The sequence below is a fragment of the Echinops telfairi genome, unplaced genomic scaffold (assembly GCF_000313985.2).
Source record: "Echinops telfairi isolate 266 unplaced genomic scaffold, ASM31398v2 ScPeMD7_31;HRSCAF=116, whole genome shotgun sequence".
In the NCBI taxonomy this organism is placed as follows: domain Eukaryota; kingdom Metazoa; phylum Chordata; class Mammalia; order Afrosoricida; family Tenrecidae; genus Echinops; species Echinops telfairi.
Window position 1 is genome coordinate 63,628,198 of NW_022103928.1, and position 22,559 is coordinate 63,650,756.

General features: G+C 50.6%; 2 protein-coding genes across 2 annotated transcripts in view; one reads left to right on the top strand and one right to left on the bottom strand.

Annotated features, from left to right (window-relative positions):
• Positions 1-22,559, bottom strand: part of CACNA2D3 (calcium voltage-gated channel auxiliary subunit alpha2delta 3) — a 982,973-nt gene that overhangs the window by 131,131 nt on the left and 829,283 nt on the right. The window lies entirely within an intron of this gene.
• Positions 333-5,323, top strand: LRTM1 (leucine rich repeats and transmembrane domains 1). Its single transcript, XM_013004525.1, has 2 exons — positions 333-897; positions 4,887-5,323. Exons 1-2 carry the CDS (start codon positions 333-335, stop codon positions 5,321-5,323), a joined length of 1,002 nt encoding a protein of 333 aa, XP_012859979.1.

Genomic DNA, 22,559 nt, shown 5'->3' on the forward strand with positions numbered 1-22,559 from the left:
AGTGTCAATTCCAAAGGAAGCGGGAGGGGGCAACAAAAACACACTGGCACCACACTCCCAAACTCAAAAACTAACTCTCTGCCACGAGTCCATCCAACTCACAGAGGCCCTACAGGACAGGGCCCACCTGCCGGGGAGGGGGAGGGGGGGGCCAGGAAACCGTAATTCTCTAGTGGAGTAGAAAGTCCGTCTTTCCCCCACGGAGCTTAGGTGGTTCCCAACTGCTGACCTGGTAGGAAGCCATAGCCACCGTGCAGCCACTGGGACACCAGGACTCCCACTTAACGGTCTCTCTGTTTGTCACAGGCGGACTAGTCCTGCTCTTGAGCGCCATGTTTCTGCTCCCTGTGGCGTGGGGCTGCCCAGAGAAGTGCCACTGTCACTCCAAGGCCGTGGACTGCAGCCAGCAGGGTCTGGCTGAAATCCCTTCCGGTTTGCCTCCTCACACGCGAACACTGCACTTACAAGATAACCGGATCCGCCAGCTTCCTGCGTTTGCATTTAGGTCAGTGCCGCGGCTCCTGACCTTGAACTTGTCCAACAATTCCCTTTCCACCCTGGCCCCCGGAGCTTTCCACGGGCTTCAGCACTTGCACACTTTAAACCTCACCCAGAACTCCCTGTATTCCCTGGAAAAGGGACTTTTCCATTCCCTCCCGAGACTGAGGGAGCTGGACTTGTCATGGAACAACATAAGCCATCTTCCTGTGTCTCTCGGGGAGCCCTGGGGGAATCTGACTGTACTTGCAGTGCAACAAAACCAGCTCCAGCAGCTAGATCCAGCCCTGCTGGAGTGCATGCCTGGCACGAGCCTCCTGCTGCTCCAGGGCAACCTTTGGAAATGCAATTGCCATCTGCTGGGTCTTAAGCTCTGGCTGGAGAGATTTATCTACAAAGGTCAGTAAGGTCTGTGTGAAACCCTATCTGTGTGCTAATCGCCTGGGATGAAGCTTAACGTTTCTCTGCACTAGAAGGGATGTGGGGGCGCAGTACGCAATGACTACACTTAAGCTGCTCACATGAAGGTCATTCCATCCTAGGGCCAAAGACACCAAGGGTCATTGCCAGACATACTGCCATCATGCCCATTAGACTCCTAATCACTAGGTAGGACGGAGTAGAGCTGTTCCACAGGGTTTCAAATCTTTATAGAAACAGACAGTCTAGTCTCTCTCTCTTCCAGCAGAGCTGATGAGTTTGAACCATCAACCTGGTGCCCCACCACGCTTCCATAAATAGGTCACTGAACCAAAGCAAACTCACTGTCCTTGAATCGATGCTGACTCACAGCAACCCTATAGGACAGGGTGGAACAGCCCGTGTGAGTTTCCAAGACGGTCCCTGTGTATGGAAAGCCCCCACCCCCCACCCTGCCTTTTTTTCTAAAATAGGTTATTAGCGGGTGTTAAAATCCAGGCATGTAAATTATTTAACCAATATGAGTTGCAGATAGCCCTTTCCACTTGTTTGATTAACACAACATGAAGTTACTTATCTGGGACCATTAATCACCTCCGGAGAGAAATTTAGTCAACCCCACACTAGTATCCAATTTTAATCTTTCCATGTAATACAGCCGAAGAATGCCTACTTCTTCCTTGTTTGTTTGCTTTCCCTTTATTCTGCTTCTACCCACTGCTGTGCAAACCTTCTCAAAGACAACCCTCTGTTTTAGCAAATGCCATTGCTATGGGAATGGGTGCAGCAGGAGCCCTCTCTGACCATAGGATTTCTTTAAATTAAATGCCAAAAGCAAAACAGGAGAGTATTAAATAAAAAAAGACGGAAGGCTCTGAAGATCACCCAGGGCCCAGCAGACTATAGGTAGGCGGGTAGTCCAAAGCAGGCAGGTCCCTGTTCTATAAGTAAAGTCTTACTGGGACACAGACGTGGTATTGTTCATGTATCGACTGTGTCCATTTTTGCACAAAGTTGAGTAGTTGTTTCAGAGACTGCATGGAGAAGCTTACAGTATATGCACTGTCTGGCCTCTGGTAGGAATAGTGTGCTGACCCCTTCTATTCCAAAGCTATCCTGCTATCAATGGAAACGGAGTTCCTGAGCAGGGCAGAGATCATGGGCCCAAGGTCACAGGGTAAAGCACCAATGCAAACAGAACGCCTGTCCCTGGGGACGCTGGCCCTTTGTTCTCCCTGGACACCGCAGTGCTTCTTCCGTCCCAGCTGGCAAGCATCGGTCGTCCATACACCTGAGGGGCTCTCATGTGCCAGGCACTGTTGCAGGCCCTCTTCGTGGAGATGGCATTCTGTGTGGAGTCACCAAGGAGCTCCTGGGTGGCAATGGGAGTCAGGCCTGGACTGCCAGGGGAAGATAGGCAGCTCAAATCCAGTCGGAGATGCCTAGTCAGGTGTGGTGGTCTCCTTCAGCTTGGGGCGTGACACACAGGCTTGACATGCCCAGGACATAACGAGGGAGATGTGGACTTGGTGGTTGACATGCCCAGGACATAACGAGGGAGATGTGGACGTGGTGGCTGTACATCACAGCCAACGGCGCAGGAAGATCTCAAAGCCCTAGAGAGGAATTAGGGATCCACAGCAGCTGGGTGATTGTACTGGTTACACAGAGGGAGCCGGGTGAGAGCACAACGGGGGTTCAAATGTACCATCGTGAATTCACAAACGCCTCTCAACATCACCCCAAACAAAAGACAAATCAACACGCTGCTGATGAGTCACCCATGACAGGGCAGAAGGGCTCCACAGTATCCCCAAGGCCTTGTCGAAGAAGACTGTTACATCTGTCTCTCCTGGAGCAGCTGGTGGGTTTGAACAGCTGACCTCGTGGCTCACAGTGAGGCACTTCACCTCCCGCACCACCAGGGCTTAATCAACACACTTGATAGCAAACAGTGCACCAGCCCATGGCTACTGATCAAGTGCACTCGCCACAGCAACTGTGGAGAGAGGGGAGACTCATCCTGGAGGAGGCTCCAGGACATGCTCCTTCCATCATGCACACTGGGGACGTGCTCAACCCGAGGGCAGAGGACAGACAGCCTGTCCCCCGGGCTGCTTTGCTTTCATCAGAAGAGAAGTTTCCCAACAAAACGGAGGAGTGCCCAGCTCTGGGCAGCTGCACACCGGAGTGGGCTGGGGAGGGAGGAGGCTCTTTATTTTGCACAAACTCACTGGTGAGCTTTGAGCAAGTTCTTCACTCTGAGTTTGCCCAGATTGATGAAAAAAGAAAACAGATGTATCCAACCTGGGTGTTCCTGGGCCCACTGTGGCCCTCAGAGCCCTGCCTGAACCAATGGGATCCCTCCAAAGCTCCCAGGTGGCAGAACTGCCAGACCAGGGCCTGCCTCTGGAGGAAGGTGAGTGAGACATGGGGTTCTGAGTCTGATGTGACCCCAAATGACTAGAAAGAAACCCCAAATGGATGCTTTGGGCCCCATGCGATGAGACATGTTTTGTGTGACAGCAATGGGTATCAGGGACCTATTAAAGAAACATGAAAAGACCCCAAGCATGCTCATCGGGGCTGGTTAAGTGACATAACAGCCAGTCCCAGGGCTCAGGGACTTAACGTAATCAAAGTCCAAGAGAACTGCTATGGCATGCTGCCTCTCAGATGCAGAATCTCCTTCCAGCGGTGGAGGGTGCTGGTTTGTCCTCGGCGCTGCTTTCTGGGGTGCTCTGCTCAGAGCCTTCAATCCAACTTTGCTAGGAGTGACAGGGATCTTTGCAACCACCCTAGAGGTGGTGTTCCTCGCCGTAGGGGGATACAGCCACAGGTCCTGGGGGAGGGTCTACCCAGCCAAGGACTTTGTAGGCCCATTCCTCTGACGTCACAACACTCCGAGAGGAAGAAGCAGAGACTGCCAGGAGCTGCGCCTCAGTGGGACAGAGCGGGTCTGAGATGGGGTAGGTTTTAGGTCTTCATTCTTCCACGCAGGACGGGAATGCGCTTTAGGACTTATGGGGAAGTGCTCTGTCAATGACCAACTAGGTACAAGTAGGACTTCACAGCAGAAAACCTGGGTGGTGGGTGGGTAAGGGGCTGGGGAGCAGGAAGAGAGGGATATTTGCCCAAGGGCAAGTGACGCTGGCAGGGGATCTCTCAGACCAATGCTCTTTCCAGAAAAGAATCCCATCTGAAAACCAGCAGTCTGCATACCTGGGGGGACCAATCCCCTCACAAGGGACGGAAACTGAGTTCAAGAACCCGTTGGAAAACGCGGCAGTCAAAGTATTAAATGATTCAAGGCCTGAGGAGACACGCTAATTATACTTAATCCCACAAACCAAACGACCATTACTGTCAAATCTTCAGCTACAGAGAAGATACAAAGGACCACGCCACCTCCCCACTTGGCATCCCGAACACTCCTGGTAGACACCTACGGCCTTTGTAATTAACGCATCCCATCACAACAATGGGCGGTTGTTGTATCTTATTCCTTTCCCTCCGCTTTCCACGGGGGATGTGGTACAAAAGATCGCTTGTCTGGAGGGGTTCATTAGGAGAATGAGCAGCAGCCATGCTCTGGGCAGCACTGCCCTCAGTACTGCCCCCCCAAGCGCTCCTTCTTGTCAGCGTTTGCATTGTCTGCCCCTGCCCCACCACGTCCCCCACATTTATAAGGTAAAGGTAACTTGGCTTCTAATGAATTCTTGCTCATAAGTAATTGCCAATTTAGTGTGTGGCATTTTGAGCACCTAGCCAATTTAGAAATCCTAAAATCATAAAATATGGCTGTTAAATTCTTTGACTGCAGGGGAAAAAAAGAAAGAAAGAAGGAAAAGGGGTTCTTTATACATTCCATCTGCCTACATTTAAAAAAAGTTTTGCAGGCTGACTTCTGGAACTCCACTGTGTGAAGGCTCCTCTATCACCCGTTGCCCTTGTTTGTCTGTTTTAAGGGGGAAGAACGGATGGCGTCACTTGTGTGTCACCGGACACCTGGAAGGGAAAGGACCTCCTCACCATCCCTCACGACCTGTACCTGCCGTGCCCTTCTCCCTGGGATCCGCCCGCCTCACAGTCTCAGCCGCCACACCCTGCCCATGGTGCTGCCCTGGGGCCACCAGAGGGTGGCCCTGCGGGGGGGCAGACCCACCTGGAGTGTGAGCTCAAGCCCAAGTTGAGGCCGACCAACCTGCGGCACGCCCTGGCCACCGTCGTCATCACCGGGATCGTGTGTGGGATCGTAAGTCTCATGATGCTGGTGGCCACCATCTACGGCTGTACCTACGCGGCTCTTTCTGCCCAGTGTCAGGAAAGCCCCTTGCCTCCGGCCGGCCGGCCAGGAAAGACGGAGATGGGAGGAGGGGAGCTCCTTGACAGCTCACCGGTCTGAGAACTCCATCTCCAGGAGACAGTTCTTGTCTGACGGCTGGGAGCACGTGTTCCTCCTCAGGACTCCATTGTGCTTTTTTCCCAGAAGGGTTGGTAGTGGTAGAGAATGGGGGTGGTGGGGTGGGGAAGTGTGTCTGCAAAAAACATTCCTGGGAAGAAATGTAGGATGAGACTGGAAAAACGCCAGAGATGAAGTGGAGAGGCTGCAAGTGCGCTGTGCGCCTGAAGCTCCGAGGATTTTTCCCTGGGGACTTGCTGGGCTGGGCAGGCCAGACACACCGAAAGGGAAGATTCCCTCTCCCCGGTGCTCACCCTCCAGTCCGTTCCGTTGCTGTGACAGAAGACGAACAATTCCAATGTCTGTGCCAGTCAGTGCCGCTGGGGGCCATATGTGCCCTGGGAAATGCCCGGTTTGGAGTGTCCAGGAACAGGAGGTGATATGACCCACCCGAGGGGCACGGGATGCCTCTGTAATTCCAGTTCCTGCTAGCTTGGTGATACATTTGTAGATGTTGTGTGCGTTATGTCGCTAATGGGAGTGTGTGAGGGGTGGGAATTCTTGGAGCTTGCCGCAAGAGTCAGACTATAGTTAATTTTCTAGATCAGAAATCTGTTTGGGGCTTTCCAGGCCGCAGAGGAGGAGGAGGGCCCATGTTTGGATAACAACGGGATTTGGGCCCAGAGTCTAGGGACGTTTTCTGATGCAAAGAGTAAATAATATATAAACAAACACCATGAGAAGAGGGGCACCGGAATTCAAGGCAAATATTACCTAAAGGCCGTATCCACCGAGTGATTGGAACCTTCCATTCACAGTTCGTACAGAGGAATGGGTGTGGGGTGGGCTGAGAGAGGGGTAATGGCCCTGATGTATCTCCCTGGACACACACCGCGCACAGAGAGCAGGGGCCTGCTCAACCACACCCACACAAACACATAGAGTAATCACTTTACCCACTAACAAAATGCAGCCCAGTGAGGGATGGATCCAGCCGCTGTGGACCACCACCCAGATTCCCTACCCAACACTCTGGGGCAGGAAGTCAGCCTGAAGATGCTGGGAGTTGCCAGAGACCCAAGGTGCGCGGGGGCGCCATCCTGAACATTACTTAGGCCGTGGTTAAAGCACTAAGAAACACTCCGGCGTGGCTGCCTTAGCCTCCCCAGACACAGTGCGGAAGACCTGCAGGCCACGGGGGTGTTTGTGCGCGGTCACCCTGTCCTGCAGCAGGGAGCTCGCTATGCAGACGAGCCTTTCTTGGAATCTTTCTGTAATGGAAGGAATTGGCTCCAGATGTTTGCATTTTCTCCATTTGCATTTTTCTCATGCTATGTTTTCTTAAAGTGGAACCTACCTGCTGTCTCTCATGATTGCGTGTGTCCTACTGAAGTCACCTGTTGATAGTAACATACGTTTTTCAAGAAAGGATCTAGCACAGAGGCCCTCAGGTCAGACCCAAAGCAGACAGAGGGTACATGGTCTCCTCAGAGGCCAGGACAGTCATCTCTAATCAATCACAGCACTCCTCTCAGCTCAGCCCCAATGCTCCACAGATGCCTTAAGACAGCACTGTAGGCAACCAGAACTAATCAATTGGAGTTGGTTCAAAGGATAAAACACATTTGCCATGCAGAATACTGACTCTACAGTTACCCCTCTGGGCCATGGAAATACTGGTTTGGAGACTGAATGAGCTGTCCATTGCCTGACCTGGAATGTGAAGAGCAGCTCAGTGTTGCGGGAGTGTTTTCCACTGGTCCAGGGCAACCAGAGGCACAGTCGACAGTGTAAGGTGGCCAACAGGAATGGACAAGTGCCAGTGACGCAGCCCACCCGGCATGGCTCACACGATGCATCCATCAGGGCCTGTCACCACTGTGGGGTCCACAGACTCACTGGCCAAAGTTGGGCCATCGTGCGCCACGCTTCAGTTGATGTGTAAGGTTTCTTCGTCGATGTTGAAATAAAGTTGGACGCATTAGGAAGTAGACTGAGAAATCAGCACGAGAGCTAAGGTTTTCAAAAGAAGCCCTCGTTTTGCCAGGTGCTGGGCCTGCTCTAGGGCCTGCGGAGGGCAGGGTTGAGGGTCCTGATCGCAGGGTATAGCCACAGTGTCTGTCTACAAGGTAAAGAGCCATCTTTCCTAATCCCCATGATTGGAAATCACAGGACAAGAACAGCATTAGAGGGGACAGTGAGCAGCAAGCCCTTTGACTGTCTTCACCACAATTCCATGGAATGTTTCCAGAGCTCCTGCTGTGCACCAGGCATCCTATGAGGTGATCTGGGGAGCGCTGGTCCAGGTCATTCCAACCGCCACTGCCCGAGGGAGGGCCAGAGCAGGTATTTGTTAAGCTTCAACTACTGAGGAAACCACGTGCTTCCTCTCCGGCTGTGAGGTAAGAGCGCAGGGACTCTGTAGCCTACCAAAGGTTCAGAGACATTGCCGGCCAGCCCTGTCACCTGCTCACAGTGATGACCGGCGAGAGTGTCTGACACACGGCGGCATGCTCACAGAGGCTCCCTGGAACCCTGGCTCCTCAGCACCCCTGTCCTATTAGACTGCTACGTATGGAGGATGACTCAGGCAAGCAAGTCCCCTGTCTGAATAGATGGTCTTTAAGGGCAGTGATTAAAATGCCGCATTCGTTTATCCACATTTCTCTCTCTCGCCAACAGTCACCACAAACAGCAGTCGGTGATGAAAATAATTACTCACCCTGACATGTCAACAGCCGCTCAGCACAGAAAGAAATGTATCAATCAAATTGTTTAGATTAACAAATGCAGAGTTATCACTTGTTAATATGAGAAATGAAATGTTTTCACTGCAGAGAATGCTGCAGATGAAAGACCCAATTCACAGAGTATCCTGTGAGAACCACAAATTATCTTTCACAACCACTACAGCTCACGAGGGGTAATTTGCAAACGGCCCATAGATGCTTTCCAGCTGTTTGTTGCTGCTGCCCTGTTTGGAGAAGACCCTAGAAACATGCCCTTGCATCGGGTTCGCCCTGGCTGGGGCTGGGGAAGCCATCATCTCACTCAACGACTGAACGCGGGGGCCATGCCTGCCAGAGATCATGAAGGCGCAGCCCAGTCACCACAGAGTCACCTTGACTCAAAGCCACACTGGGCACCACAGGCTCGGGACACGCCACCATCAGGTTTCCAACGGCTGATGTTTTCTGGAGGAGATGCCTCGGTCTTTCTGTGGAGATGCCTCTGGTAGGCCGAACTTCCACCCCCGTGGTGCGATTCTGAAGGCCAGCGGACCATCGGGCTTTCAGTTCTCCTTGTGAAAATGGAAGTCTGAAAAGTAGCGCAGCGGTTTCCTGTAGAAGGCGCATGGAAGCCCCAAATCTCATCACTTTGCGTTAACCGCTTGGTCTCAGAAACACAACACCCTTGTCAGACCCTAAGTACCAAAGGAAGGGGCTGAATCAGGTTCTCCAATAACCTGTCTACAGCACGGTAACCGAATTATGCAACAGCTGCTAGAAACCTATCTAGTTTAGAGAAACCCTCCAGTATATCCATGGTGAAATGCTGCTGCAAAGAGGCCTTCCCTCCCTCCCCTTACCTCTCCAGGAAACAGTACAACTGCATGTGCTATCACTGGCTGTGGCTCATACCCACAGCTTCAGGGAGCCATCCTTTCTGACATTCTCACGACAGTATATTTTTTCATCAAAGTATCAACAAGGTTCCCAAGAAACCTCTGCCCCATTCACAGGTGCCGTCTCAAAACCCATCCTCCATGTGCAGATTCCTGATGGGGGGGTCCACTCCTGCTTTTCAATTCAAGGACACTGAATATCCATTTGGATGGAAAGGACGCCACCAGCGTGAAAGTAAGGTTGTATGTCTCCTGGACTGGGCCAGGACGCTCCCGTGAAGGGATCGAGCACAGCGAGGTCACTCCATGATGGGACCTTGTGTCGAGTAGTCAAGCCCTTGTGGGGATAACAGAGTAGAACAGCACCCTCCTGGTCACAGCCTGGCACCAACTGTGGGAGGTCTCACTCAAGGTGCGGCCTGCTCTTGGTATAGACTCACACTGTGTTGACGCTGGATCCAGATCTAGCAGGATCTGTCTGGATCCTACGTCTGGTTCATTGGCCTCCTGTCCATCGCCTGCCAATCCCAGGAACCATCAGCAGGCTGATGACTGTGGATTCACTTGGTTCAGCATCCACCAGCCAGTGGCCTTCCTGCTTCCTGTTCATCAGTCCCTGCAGCTGCTGGTGTCAGGAGAAACCTCCACTTCACATCTGACCCATGAACTTGAGCCAGGCTGGACTTAGTGCCTTCAACAACTGTCTGAGCCATTTCTTGATATCCATCTCTCTCTACGTCCACTCTCAGACAAGCATCCCTGTCTTTGCTTCCCTAGAGAACCCTGCCCAACCTACCAGCTACAGCCTCTAAGAAGACGACTCAGAACAGGAGTCAGAGGCCTGGGGAACTGGAAGGGCCTTGGAGAACATGTGGTCGGGCCTGGGAAATGCTGGAACAGCGACCACTTGCCTCCCAACTCCGCAGACATTGCTAACAGATTGTGGGAAGCTTATTTGTTACGTCCAGACAAGACCTCGAATCCCTTTTAAGTCTATTTTCCAGGTACACACCGTGGATCAGCTGGAGTGGACATATGAGACTAAACCTACGTGCTCCCTCGATCTCGCTTCGTCTCCTGAGGGTGCAGGCGGAAGGGGAAGCCAGGAAAGAACTGGCTGGAAGGGACTTGCCAGCAAGCATGCCCATAATTCACTGCAGGCCCGGTAAGTGCGGCTGCAGAGGCATGGGTAATGCAACCCTGACTGTAGTTTGTCTGTTCTGTGTGGACCGCAGTCGCAAGATGATGATCAGAGGAATTGTTTGGATAATGACGGTGAAAGCAGCGGCATCCACATTTATCAACCAGCCACCTTGTGCCAGGGATTTCCCAGCAGGGACACATTCTCTCCAAGGCTCGTTCTGGGGGTTTTGCTGCCTAACCTCTGAGAAAAAGATGCCGTCAGAGGAGGGCTTATGGTTACAACACTGAAAGGTGATGGAGTAGGAAGCTGGATCCCACATCTCCAAGGACCAAACCTAGTTCTCTGCAGGGGCATGAAGGGCTCAGAGCAGTCAGCACTGGGTTCTGTCCTGGCACTGCCAGCATTCACTTTGAGGCATGAATACAAGCCACCAACCAGCATGTCATTACCAGAGCGCTGGCCCCCCCAAACACTCAGCAGTCCAGCTGAAGGGCCCGAGGCAAAGTGGGTACAAAGGACTCTTTCATCACTTATGATTTTACCAGGCTGGAAAAGATATCTCAAATGGGAGGGGGAAAAACTCAGCTTTACTCTCTTCTACTTATTTGAGAATATGTTAAGATTATGCACTAGATGTATCTTTGGGCTAGTATGTTGTATTGCACATTGAAAGACCCATGAATCCACAGAAAGAGGAAACAAGGATCTAGCAGGCAGGCGTCCTGGTCAATGATATCCAATGCTCCAAGAGGAACAAGAGAGATGCAACCTTGCGGCACATTAATGAGGGGTAAGGGAGGCAAGGTATATATAGTCTATATATCCCTAGGTGGCACGGTTTATGGCTGGCTTCTAAACAAAAGGTTAGCAGTTCGAATCGACCCGGTAGCTCTATGAAGGAAACTGGCCATCTCATTTCCTGCAATTACAGCCTAACCTGACGGAGCTCAGTTCTGTAACTGTTTTGCATGGTGACGCCAAGAGGCAGAGCTGGCCCAACAATGATGTTTTCTGTCTGTTTTAAAAACTGATCCTTCCCGGCTATTCCTTCCCCTGAGAGGCTGGGTTGCCAGAACCAAAGGTAAAGGACCACCTCTCTACAGAGAGCCCTGCAGACAAGGCCTCCAGTAACACTCTGCAGTGCTGGCCCACCTGATCCACTTCAACCATGCAACATGTAAGGGGTGGAAAAAGGGAGGGAGGACAGTAAGTACAATCTGTGTGTGTGTGTGTGTGTGTGTGTGTGTGTGTGTGTGCGCGCGTGCGCGCGTCCATCTATTGCTTCTTAGGAGGGAAGAAAAGGATACACTACTTCCAAGACTCCAAGTACCCTGCCGTCAGCACAATAGAACGCTCATGCAATCCCACACTAAGAGGAGGACAGCCAGCCCCTTGGTCTCGGTCTAGGTCTTTGGACAGCACCCGTCTTTTCCTCTCCAAGGAGGACTCTCAAATCAGCCACAGAAGACACTCAAGCGGCAGCCTGCCATGATGCTCACTTGCAACCGTCAAGCCTGGAGGACATTTGCATCACTTCCTGAGGTAGTTGGTTTATTGTGCCAACCTGCCGATAAACACATGTGGGGTTAATTGAAGGGCAGAGGTATAAATGGCTCAGTGAGCCTCGCCTTTCTAGTTCTCGGGTCTCTCTTGTTTTCTGATGGTCGGACCAGGGTGCAGCTGCCTTAGCCAGTCCCCTGCTTTAGCTGGCAAAGCTCACTTCCTACAAGACATCCCCGAGGAGAAGCCGCATGGACCTACCCCGATGCAGCCCTGGGTGCTAGCGCAGCCGTGTGGAGACCCCTGCCAGCACTGAGATGCTTACACGTTCACTGACTCGGCTTTCCTCCTGCAGTCGGCATCATAGTGTGTGTTTTGTGGGATGGAGGAGGACTTTGTGGATTGGTGTTGGACATACAGGTTAATGTTGGACTTGTGGGCTTGGGCAGCATTGGGTGTGATGTTTTCTTGATGTGCACTTACCCATGTGTATAAACCTCTCTTGTACATGAGTTTCTGTGGATTTGTATCTAAAGTACCCAGACTAGCACACTTCCAGATGAAGAAGACTTCAGAAGGAGCCCTAACGTGGAGCCCTCTAAAGGATTCTACCCCCTCAAAGCTGATAAAGGCAACGCTGCTGTCGTGGTGCAAAAGAAGCACCACCGATGGGCTTTGAGACCATCACCTAATGCAAAGGTTAGTTTCCTGTTGGGTGGTATACATTACACTTACTCAAATCCTTCAGGAAGGCGAGGCAAGTCATCGAGCAATGAGTGGGCGAATGGAACAAGTACGGAAGAAGTAGATCATTTCAAGCAACAGCAAATAATGTAAAACTTAGTAATAGGTACGTTTTCTCTGGTCTGGGTTTTGTAGGTTCCCTGTATGTGAAATCCAGGCTAGGTAACCCTAGAGAGACAGTACGGGGACCCTAGTCTCCCAGCGGCATGGTGGGGGTGTTGGGGGAAATGGAGAGTATACAACAATGAACACACAAAAATGTCCCCAAATTTATTATAGTGATGACTACACAACTCTTCTTAAAATGACCTGCATGATAAGTGAATTATATGTCAATACAATTTAAAAATACATGTGAAGGGCTCCAAAGAGTTCATGGAGAAATTCCATGATCTTTTCATTTACTTCCTCATGAACTCTTCGATGCGTCTCATACAAGTAAATGATAACAAGTGAACAAAAGTTATCACCATTATCATCAAAGGTACACAGCCTATCACATCAATGATACAGAATATAGACTAGCAAAGATTCAATCCCAGAGTACAGAAGAAAAAGAAAAGAGAAGAGACAGAGGGTGAACACAACAGAATATAGTAGAAAAAGGAGGAATGATTAAAGAAAAAACAAAAACCAACACACGGGACATTGGTTTTTTTGATAATCAGATTAAACATATGAAAATGATGTGAAACACGCAGACACACACGGCCACGTAAAAAGGCACTGCCGCCAGGGACCCCCGTGCAAACACGCAGATTTATGCCAAGTGAAGCGTGTCTCTGCAAGCCCTGGATGGCAGCTGCACGAGACGACATCCCTCGTGCCACACCCTGTCCGAGCCTCCTCAGGATTCCTTCCCTTAAAAACATGATGTTTTTTTTGTCATGGAAAATAAAGAAATTTGAGGTTACAACTAACACCGAATTTTAACAGAATTCAAGTGAACAACTTCCCAAAATTTAAGTTTTGCAGTAAATTTGTGGGAATGCAGTATTATGATGGAGCGAGTATATTGAGGAAGGTAGAGAAACCCTCAGAGATGAGCCAAGGGAGGTAAGAGCATCCACTCGAAGAACAAAGGAACTGGCCGGAGTCCAGAAACGGGGAAGAACCGCCTAGAAGAACGGTTCTCAACCTGTGGGTTGCGACTCCTTTGGGGGTCCAAAGACCTTTTCACAGGCATCGCCTACGATCATCGGAGAACTCATATTTCCGCTGGTCTTAGGAACTGAGACACTGCTCCTTTACCCGTCTCCAGGCGGGTCCGCCCACATGCAGATGCGCCCAAATACAAGTAGCCAGCGTGAAGACTGTTACCCATGCTACACCATGCTTCATGACAAAATTTCATTCATTTGCCCTTAGAAATAAATATTTCACAATATAGAATTACATACTGCTTTTGTGATGGATCACTATGCTTTCATTATGTTCAACTTGTAACAATGAAAATATATCCTGCATATCAGATATTTACATGATACTCATGACAGTAGCAAAATTAGTTATGAAGTAGCAACGAAAATAGTTTCATGGTTAGGGGTCACCACAACATGAGGAACTGTATGAAAGGGTCGCGGCATTAGGAAGGTTGAGAAGCACATGATCACGGGGCAACGGCTATCAGAGGTGGGAATTTCATATGGTTTGACATTTTCCAATTTTAGAGAATGTCCTGGCTTTGGCAAGCATTAGCCTGATGTGAGCCAACAGCATGGCACCAGGATCAGGCAGCTTGAAGAGCTGATCTTTCTCTTGCTTTTAAAATAACGATCAAAGGTCATGAAGATGATTTTATGAAACAAATGGTAACCAGGGAGGAGCCTGTACAACCCGGGACAACAGAGAGAGCAAAGTCCAATCAAAATGGGGCTTGCAAAGGGAATCTGCTGGGCAGTTAAATGCAAGACGAAAGGTCGGCTTGGAAGGTTACGGTGGATGTTTTTTGTTGGTTTGTTTTCTGACTGCTAAGGAGTAATCTTGATATATTTCTCAAAGGACACAGGACCATTATAGGGACTTACCACAAAGAAGTGTTAAGAAAATTCAAAATTGCGTTGGTGAGGAAAAGGCCAGGAAATTTGCCCTGGGGAATCGGTCCTGTCGTGACCTGTCCCTGCTCATCCGTGAGGGTGAAAAGGGCTGTCCTCTGACAGTTTCACAGGGAACCCTTACTCCGTCCACCCGAAGTCCCGCCCTTGCCCCTCAGACTCCTTTCTGTTTCCTAAACTCAAGGAATATTTAAAGGGAACACGAATCGAGTTTCTCAAAGATGCCCAAACTGCCACTTGGAAGCAGTGTGAATCGGAGTAAAGCCTTCTTCGGGGAAGTATGGGAGGGACATGGAAACACTGTCTTTGGGAGGGCAGAGAATATGGAGGGAGGTTTGTCCAAGAACAACAGCCTTACACGTTGCTATTGCTTTTTAATTCAGGTTTCCATGGTTGGATGCATGTGGGTCTCCAGAGGGGAGGTGGAGGGAAGGAGTCGATCGAGTGAGGAATCCATCCTGCTAGCTGTTGGTAGGTGCTCTCAGCTCAGTCCTCACTCTGCACAACACAATGTTCAACACAGCGAGGGCCTCACGACCATGCTCACCTGCCAGCAAGGCTGCGTGCTCTGCACACGGAAGGCAGCTAGTAAGACTTCCTTTAATCCTCGTGCTGCATTCTTCTGCATAGAATCCAGCTTCTCTCACCATTTCCTCGGTGCAGACAGAACAAGTATGGCGAGATGAAAGAACCCTGCACACACGTTTCCCGATTTCAAATCATGGACTATCTGTCCCTGTTCTGTTCCCACAACAGCCTCTTGCTCCATGCACAGGTTCTGTATGAGCCCAGTGAAGGGTCTGCGATTCCCATTCTCCTCGAGTCAATCCCTTAGCATCGCCTCTTTCAGACGTCCTCAGCGTTCAGCCAGGACCCACCTGATGTCAGCCATGCTACTCCTCACTCCATGCTTGCTTCTGAATCCGGCCTGAACTTGTGGCAGCTCTCTATTAATTCACTGCTGAAACTGAAGGCGGACGGCCTGCAGCACAATTTTACTTGCATGTGATATCAATGATATTGTTTTATAATGTACACATGCTGTTGGGTCACCTTTCTTGGGAATAGGCTCAAATACAGACCTCTTCCTATCAGGTGGACAAGTACCTATTTTCCAAATGCCCTGGCATAGACAAGCGAGCGCTTCCAATACTTCAGCAACTTGTAGAAACTTTTCCATGGGCATTCCATCCATCCCTGGAACCTTGTTTTTGGTTAATGCTTCCAGTGCAACTTGAACATCTTCCTTCAGTGCCATGAATGCTTGTTCATATCTTACCTCTTGAAATGATGGCATTTTGATTAGTTCTTTTTGGTACAGTGTCTGTGTATTTTTTCCATCTTCCTTTGATGCAACCTGCATCATTCAATATTTTGTCCGTTGAATGCCTCCATATGGCAACTCGAGGTTTGCGTTTTTCCTGCGGTCTTTCAGTTTAGGATCTGCTGTGTGCGTCTCCTTTTAGGCTTTTTAACTCTCGGTCTTTGTATTTCAATATGGATCGTGAGATGTCCTCTGCGATGCTGAATGCAAACTCTGTCACTGCACGCATAGCGCATCACCTGCCTTTCTGATGCAGAACGCCAACACTGGCCCATTTCAATTCCCGAATGCCCAGAATGTCCATTCTGTGTGCTCAATTTCAATGTTTTATGATTGTCAACTTTCCTGGAGTCACACTTTGTCCGTTCTGATGTACATTCCTAGTTCAGATTACTAATTGATGTTTGCAGCTGTTTCTTCTCATCTTGAGCTGTGCCCGTCAGCTAATGAAGCGTCTGAAAGTTTTCGTCCCACGGGCCTGACTCCGTCCATGTCTCTGTGGTCAAGTGTACACTGAGAGGGCAGCTCTTCCTCAGCCATGTTGGGTGCCTTCTGACCAGAGAGGCTCATCTGGCACTATACGGACAGTGTTCTTGTTTTCATGAGATTCTGAGTCTCTGACAATATTTCCATTTTGTCCAGAAGGTTTGCAGTGGCTAATTCTTTAGAAGTGGACGCCTCTTCCTTCTCTGTAGTCTCCATCTAGAAGTTCTGCTGACACTTGTTCCCACTGGGTGAGCCAGCTTTCCTTTTACATCCTGGTGAGACAACCTCCAGACAAGCGTGCATGGTCTGACTGACGGGACTCCGTCCTGGGGTCTGTTCTTGAAGCGGCACCTATGATAAAGCAGAGGGCAGCACAAAGGAGAAGCGCCCGGAGGAGATGTGTTCGCACAGTGGACGCAGCGATGTGCTGAAGGAGAGCAGTTGTGAGGATGGTGCAGGACAAGCAGTGCGTCTGGCTCCCGCCCAGAAGAGAGCAGCAAGCCAGAAGCAGCTCCACAGCCCTGGACGCACGACAGCATTGGGAAGGGAGACAGCACAGTTGAGACCGTGTCCAGGAGGAGGTCTGGCGGACGCATGGTGCTCTGAGCTGAGAGCACGGGTAGAACAGGTGCACTAAGAAACCCATGGGCTGGCTCTCGGCCATGACTAGTCGGAGAAAGGAGAACAATCAGGCAAGTACACTTAGGTGGGTGGGCAGCAAGTCAGGAAAGTCATGAGATATTTGGATGAGAAAATGAGCTACCTGGTTAAATGGTGGCAGACCAAGGAAAACAAACATCAGAAATTCAATTTTGGATTTAGCAAATGGGGAAGTATTGGTGGTCTTGGGCAGGCGCGTTTCAGTGCAGATGGAACCTGACGGGGATGCGTTCTGGGGGGACGTGGGGGGGGGGGCGGGCGGAGTGCACAGCATGAAAAGAATGAAGAATCGATCTACAAATGAACAGTTTAAAATAGCAGAGCCAATTTTGGCCTAAAGACCTCACTATGTCAGCCGAAACCTGGAAGCTGGCGGGAACAAGTCAGTAAGCTAAAGCGTGACAAAGCCGTGCTCCGTTTCTCTAGAGCGACCTGCCGGTGCGGCCTCCTGTGGTGGCCTGCGTGTGGCCACGAGGCTGGACGCTCTGCTGCTCGTGTTTCCATCACCATCTCAGCGATCCGTGGTGAACAGGCAGCCTTCACACCAAGATGGACTGAACAGCGGTTCTCAACCTGGGGGTCGCGACCACTTTGGGGGTTGAGTGACCCTGTCACAGGGGTCACCGATTCATCACAGTTGCAAAATGCCAGCGATGAAGTAGCAACGAAAGTAATGTTGTGGTGGGGGGTCCCGTTAGTGCCGCGTTGTGAGGAGGGCTGAGAACCGCTGGACTCGAACGGACGGCTTGAGAAGCTGCTTCCCCAAATGAGCCGATCACAGCCCGATGGTCCCGCCTGAATCTGGTGCAAGACAGTCTGGAGGGAGGCACGCCGGCAGGGAGGGCAGATGCCGACTGGGCAACAGGCTTGGTTCGGCTGTGGGGGGTGTCAGGGGTCCAAGTTGACGGCACTCGTAAGAACTCCACTTTTATTATTAAATCACGTTTGATTGTTAAAGACCACGGTCATCTCCCTAAGGCCTAAGCAGGGTCAGGTATAACTTGGCCTTCAAGTGGGAATGTCATTCAGTCACTGACCCTCCCCTCCTGCAGGCCTTTGACCTCAGAACAGAAGCTGGGGTTGACTTTGGGAGTCGATCGGCCATCACTGCCCTTTCCAACCACAGGCAGGCTGGAGCACTCTCCACGAATAAGGACGTCCAGAAAGTCACTGTCGAGGCAGACAAGCGCTGGTGCTAGACTGCTCATGCCTGTCCCTCTCGTGCCGGGGAGGGAAATTCACATTCTGCCCTTTTTCCTCTGTGGTCGCTGAATTCACGTAGCCTGCGGCATATAACTGAGATCCAACACCCCCACAAGGTCACCGGGAGATTTGCCTGAAGTAAGGCGGCTAACGGCATCCTGAAATCTCGCGTGGGCCGTGGAGGGGAAAACCAGCAATCCCATAAACTCTTGGCTACCAGAGCATGTGAGGGCGTTCCCAAGGCTCTACCGAGCATTAGGCTGACTGCGCCGTGCAGAGGTCGTTAAGCAGAGCGAGGATTATGCACTCACTGTCGTGACTGGCAGTGAGAACACAACTTTTTAGAAAGCTCAGGACCTTGGACTGGGCTTCCTGCATAACCACATGCACAGGAGCATGACACACGACGGAGGACAAGGAGCACCCTCTTCAAGATCCACTTACGCAACCTTGGATTAAAGATCCACTTCATTCCTTTAAGAGCATGATGAAAAGGTGAGTGATCCAACAGGTGATTCTCTTTCTTGTAGATGATGTGATACATTTGATTTGAAGGGGTGCTTGTAAACGGCTTCCCTGAAGGGCCAGGTCGCACACATTTCCATCTCGGCATTCTCTGTCACTTTAGCACAATCGCCTCCAAAGATATGGTGTAGACACATGCTTATGGCTGCATGTCAATCACACCTTATTCACAAAAGCAGTGGGTAAATAAAAGACCAGGGACTAATATCCAGAATGTCTGCGCACAAAACTCTCACAGCTCAACCGTCAAAAGACAAATCGCACAGCTTCCGAGTGGCTGGAAAATCCAAGTCGACAGTGTCAGAGTGACAAACAACCAGCTCAGTCATGTCAAGATGCTCTCTTCACCCACTGCCACCGTGCCGCTGGTGCAGTTTCAACAGCAGCCTTGCAGGAACTAAGCCGCCCAAGGACTGGCTAGTGAAGGGCAGTGGGTGAGACACGGGAGTTTTCCACAGTACTGACAAGAGCAACAAGAGCAGAGCACCCGATGAGTACCGGATACTCCACCAGGCGCATTTACCACGCATTTCATAGACACAAAAACTCATTTCCTTCTCTCAAGTGGGAGCAGAAAGGGTGAGTCACAGTAGCCAGACCGAACTTAGGCACAAGGGAAACTGCTAGTTTGTTCTTTGCTCCACGGTGATGAAACAAAGTTCTTTCAAAACCAGGCTGCCCAAAGCCAGTCTGACAGAAAGCCCCTTCACTCCAGAAACATAGATGCTGAAGTCCAGAGGGGGTGGGGGCTAGTCCTCCTCGCAGCCTTCCTGGATAGAGCCAAGCCGTCGTTGCCTCTGGATTTCTGAGACAGTAAATTTTACAGAGGCAAACAGCCTCACCGTTTCCCCTCAGATCAGCTGGTGGATTTGAATGGACAAACTGAGTGCAGCAGCCCAAAGCCACAACCAGGACTATTTTTTTCTAAGTACAGGGGCCCTTATTTATTTTAATGTCCAAATCCCACCAACAACTCAACATGGGTAGCTTAGCTTGCCCCTCAGAACATGAAGGATGGGTGTTAGGCCCCATCTCCCCCAGTTCTGTTGTCATGAGGGAAGCGGTGGGGCCTTTGATGGCGTTCACGAAGGGGCTCCGAGGCAGAGGAGCGAGCGTGCTGGAGAGACGGCAGGCAAGATCCAGTTTCTCAGAATTCCAGGCTATTTTTACTCCTGGAGCTAGCCTCCCCAGCACGCCCTCGTCACTGGCTCCTGCGGCATGCAGAGCAGCTGTGCACGAAGGGCTCATTCTGACAGTCAGACTCGGCTCCATGTGCCTGTCCGAGGGGGTGCTTCACAATGGTCGCACCAGGCCGTTTCCAGAGAGCTGGTCATCATGCTCATCGGCCTTACTATTTTAGCCCAGGCACTGTGCCCCTCCTTCAGTTTAAGGTAACAGCAGGCCTGACGACAGAGCAAAGCCGCCCTTGGGTTCTGCACCTCCACTCCCTACCCCCACCCCCACCCCCACCTGGGGCCATCTACCCACAGTCTTGGGGTTTTGCTTTCCTTCAGATGGACAGCCAGTACAACGAACCGTCAACGTTGCCCCATGGGCTCTGATTCATGCTGGACAGAGAGCTGACGCCCACATCCTGAGGCCCTGCTCCTTAGGGAGGCCGGCCTCGTCTGCCTCCTGTGGACCGACTCTTGAGCCGCACACACTAACTTTGCTTTGTAGCCCAACTTTGGTCCTTAGATCCAAGGAAAATGCCCCAAATTCGAAGGACTCCTCACCAAGGAAAATGGACATGCTATGTACAGAACTCTCTTCTAGATTCCTTCACAGATTTGGAGACATCACGTGCCTCTGCTTGAGGTGCCTTTCTGGTAGATCTTTGTGGGGTGGCTGCATCTCCTCACCCGGATGAAGTCACGCAGCGCCGCAGAGCAGCCTCCTCTGATTTCCCCGTTTGCAGAGCCGTTGCCCCACCATACAGCCACACCACACGTCCGCACACACCTGAATGTGAGCACGCAGCCCCTTCCCTTGGCCGCTGATGGCCACACTTCACCTCTCGGTCCCGCTCTCATTTCCACGGAGCACTGACTGTTCCTGAGGACGAGGCCCCTCCTTCCCATTCTCGCTCTTACGTATCTGCTGTCTGTAGTTCCCACTCCAATGGGAACCCTCTGATGGAGCCACTGGGTTCAGTCCAGGGGCTTCAAAAGGCATTAGAGACACCAAGTGTGGCCATAGCAGAAATATAAGGGGTGTCTATAAAGAATGACAATTCACTTTCTCTGTTTCCGACCCACTACTGTGAGCTGAGTCTGCCTCCCAGCTACCCTAAAGGCAGTGTAGACCTGAACCCATTGGGTTTCTGAAGCCGTACCTCTTCACTAGTGTAGACAGCCTCCCCTTTGCCCCACGGAGCCATGGGTGGGCTTGAAGCACTGATCTTATGGCTATTAGCCCATTGGTTAAACCACACGGTCTGCGAGGTTAGAAGTCTGAATTCAGGGCCTAGCTCTAGGTGGGTGTCTCTCCTTGTCTAGTTTAGCTCCTAGCCTAGACGCTGCCAGTACCCCCTTGTAGATGCACCTGCCCCCCGCAGTCCGTCTTTCCCTATGTGCGCATCTGTGTCTCTAGTTCTGTTTTATTTTTTATTTATTTATTTTTTTAACATTTTATTAGGGGCTCATACAACTGTTATCCCAATCCATACACACATCAATTGTGTAAAGCGTATTTGTACATCGTTTCTCATCTAGTTCTGTTTTAATAACCTAGAGATGATTGTGCTTGGGATATACCGTGCACTAGTACAGCCTCAGCTGACAGCTTGATTACATTGGATTAAACTGTGTGGTGGAAACTAATTCTCTTACATTGCAGAGGCTGATCATATTATATTTTAGTGTGGAAAGCAGTCTGCTCTACCCAAGATTTAATCACGTAAATGCACCACAGGGGTCCTGGTGGTGCAGCATCCAACTGCTCAGCTGCTGACCCAAGGTCAGGGACTCCACGCTACCGAGTGCTCTGAAGGAGAGGGACAGCACAGAAGCCCCGTGGGGCAGTGCTGCTCCCGCCTTTAGGTCCGCATCAGCTTGATAATCGTGGGTCCATGGGTCTGTCTTTCTTTTTAATACATCTTGGGCTTCTTAGAAGACCAAACAAATACACCTTAGAAGCAAAGATGGCAACGCTCTGACTCACTCATTTGAGACATGCCTTCAGGAAAGATCAAGGGCTGGAAAAGGCCATCGTGTTTCAAACTGTAGAGAGCCAACAGGGGTCAGTAAATTCTCAGTAAGACAGACTCACAATAGTGAGCCAACACAAAGGTCCCTTAGGGTGCAAAACGACTCTGAGTTGAGAACCACTGTTTCTTCCAATACGCGTTTCCTTTGCCTGGTGTGAACAAGGTAGAGGTTCATGCAGGTAGCTTGTTGCAAAATTCTTGATACATACATCCACACCCACGCCAAATATGTGAAGTCCCGTCAAGTGAAAGTTGTTAAGCTGCAAGGTTGCCGACATGGTCCACCCCACTCTGGTGCAGGGTCTCTAATGCGTACATAACACGCTCAGCTGAGACCGCATGTACCTAACAATGGTCCACGGTGCCAACCCGTCACTGTTTTGCTACGATGGTTAAAACAGGAACTCAGGCCTATCGTTAAGCATTCTCTTTCATTACACTGCTAGAAGGATGCAAATGAGACCGTGTAACTTTCTCTTCCAAATGCCCCTCGATGAAGAGATCTAATGCTGCCGGTACTCTTCCAAAGGAACACACTGGAAGATTAGAATCCCATGTTTATGAGATAGCACTTGTTTTACCCTAGAGACAGAAGAATTTTCCAATAAATATGTCACTCGTCAATAAAGCTGTTTTAAAAAAATAAGTAACTAAATCTATCCATAGGGAACCAATGTAACTCATGTCTATGACCAGCCTCCATCCAGCCACCCACCCATCCATCCATCCATCCACCCATCCATCCACCCATCCATCCATCCATCCA

Excerpts from the sequence above, each read along its gene's own strand:
- LRTM1 (XM_013004525.1), top strand. The coding sequence starts at position 333 with ATGTTTCTGCTCCCTGTGGCGTGGGGCTGCCCAGAGAAGTGCCACTGT. Across the intron at positions 898-4,886 it reads GGAGAGATTTATCTACAAAG|GGGGAAGAACGGATGGCGTC; the intron begins GTCAGTAAGGTC and ends GTCTGTTTTAAG.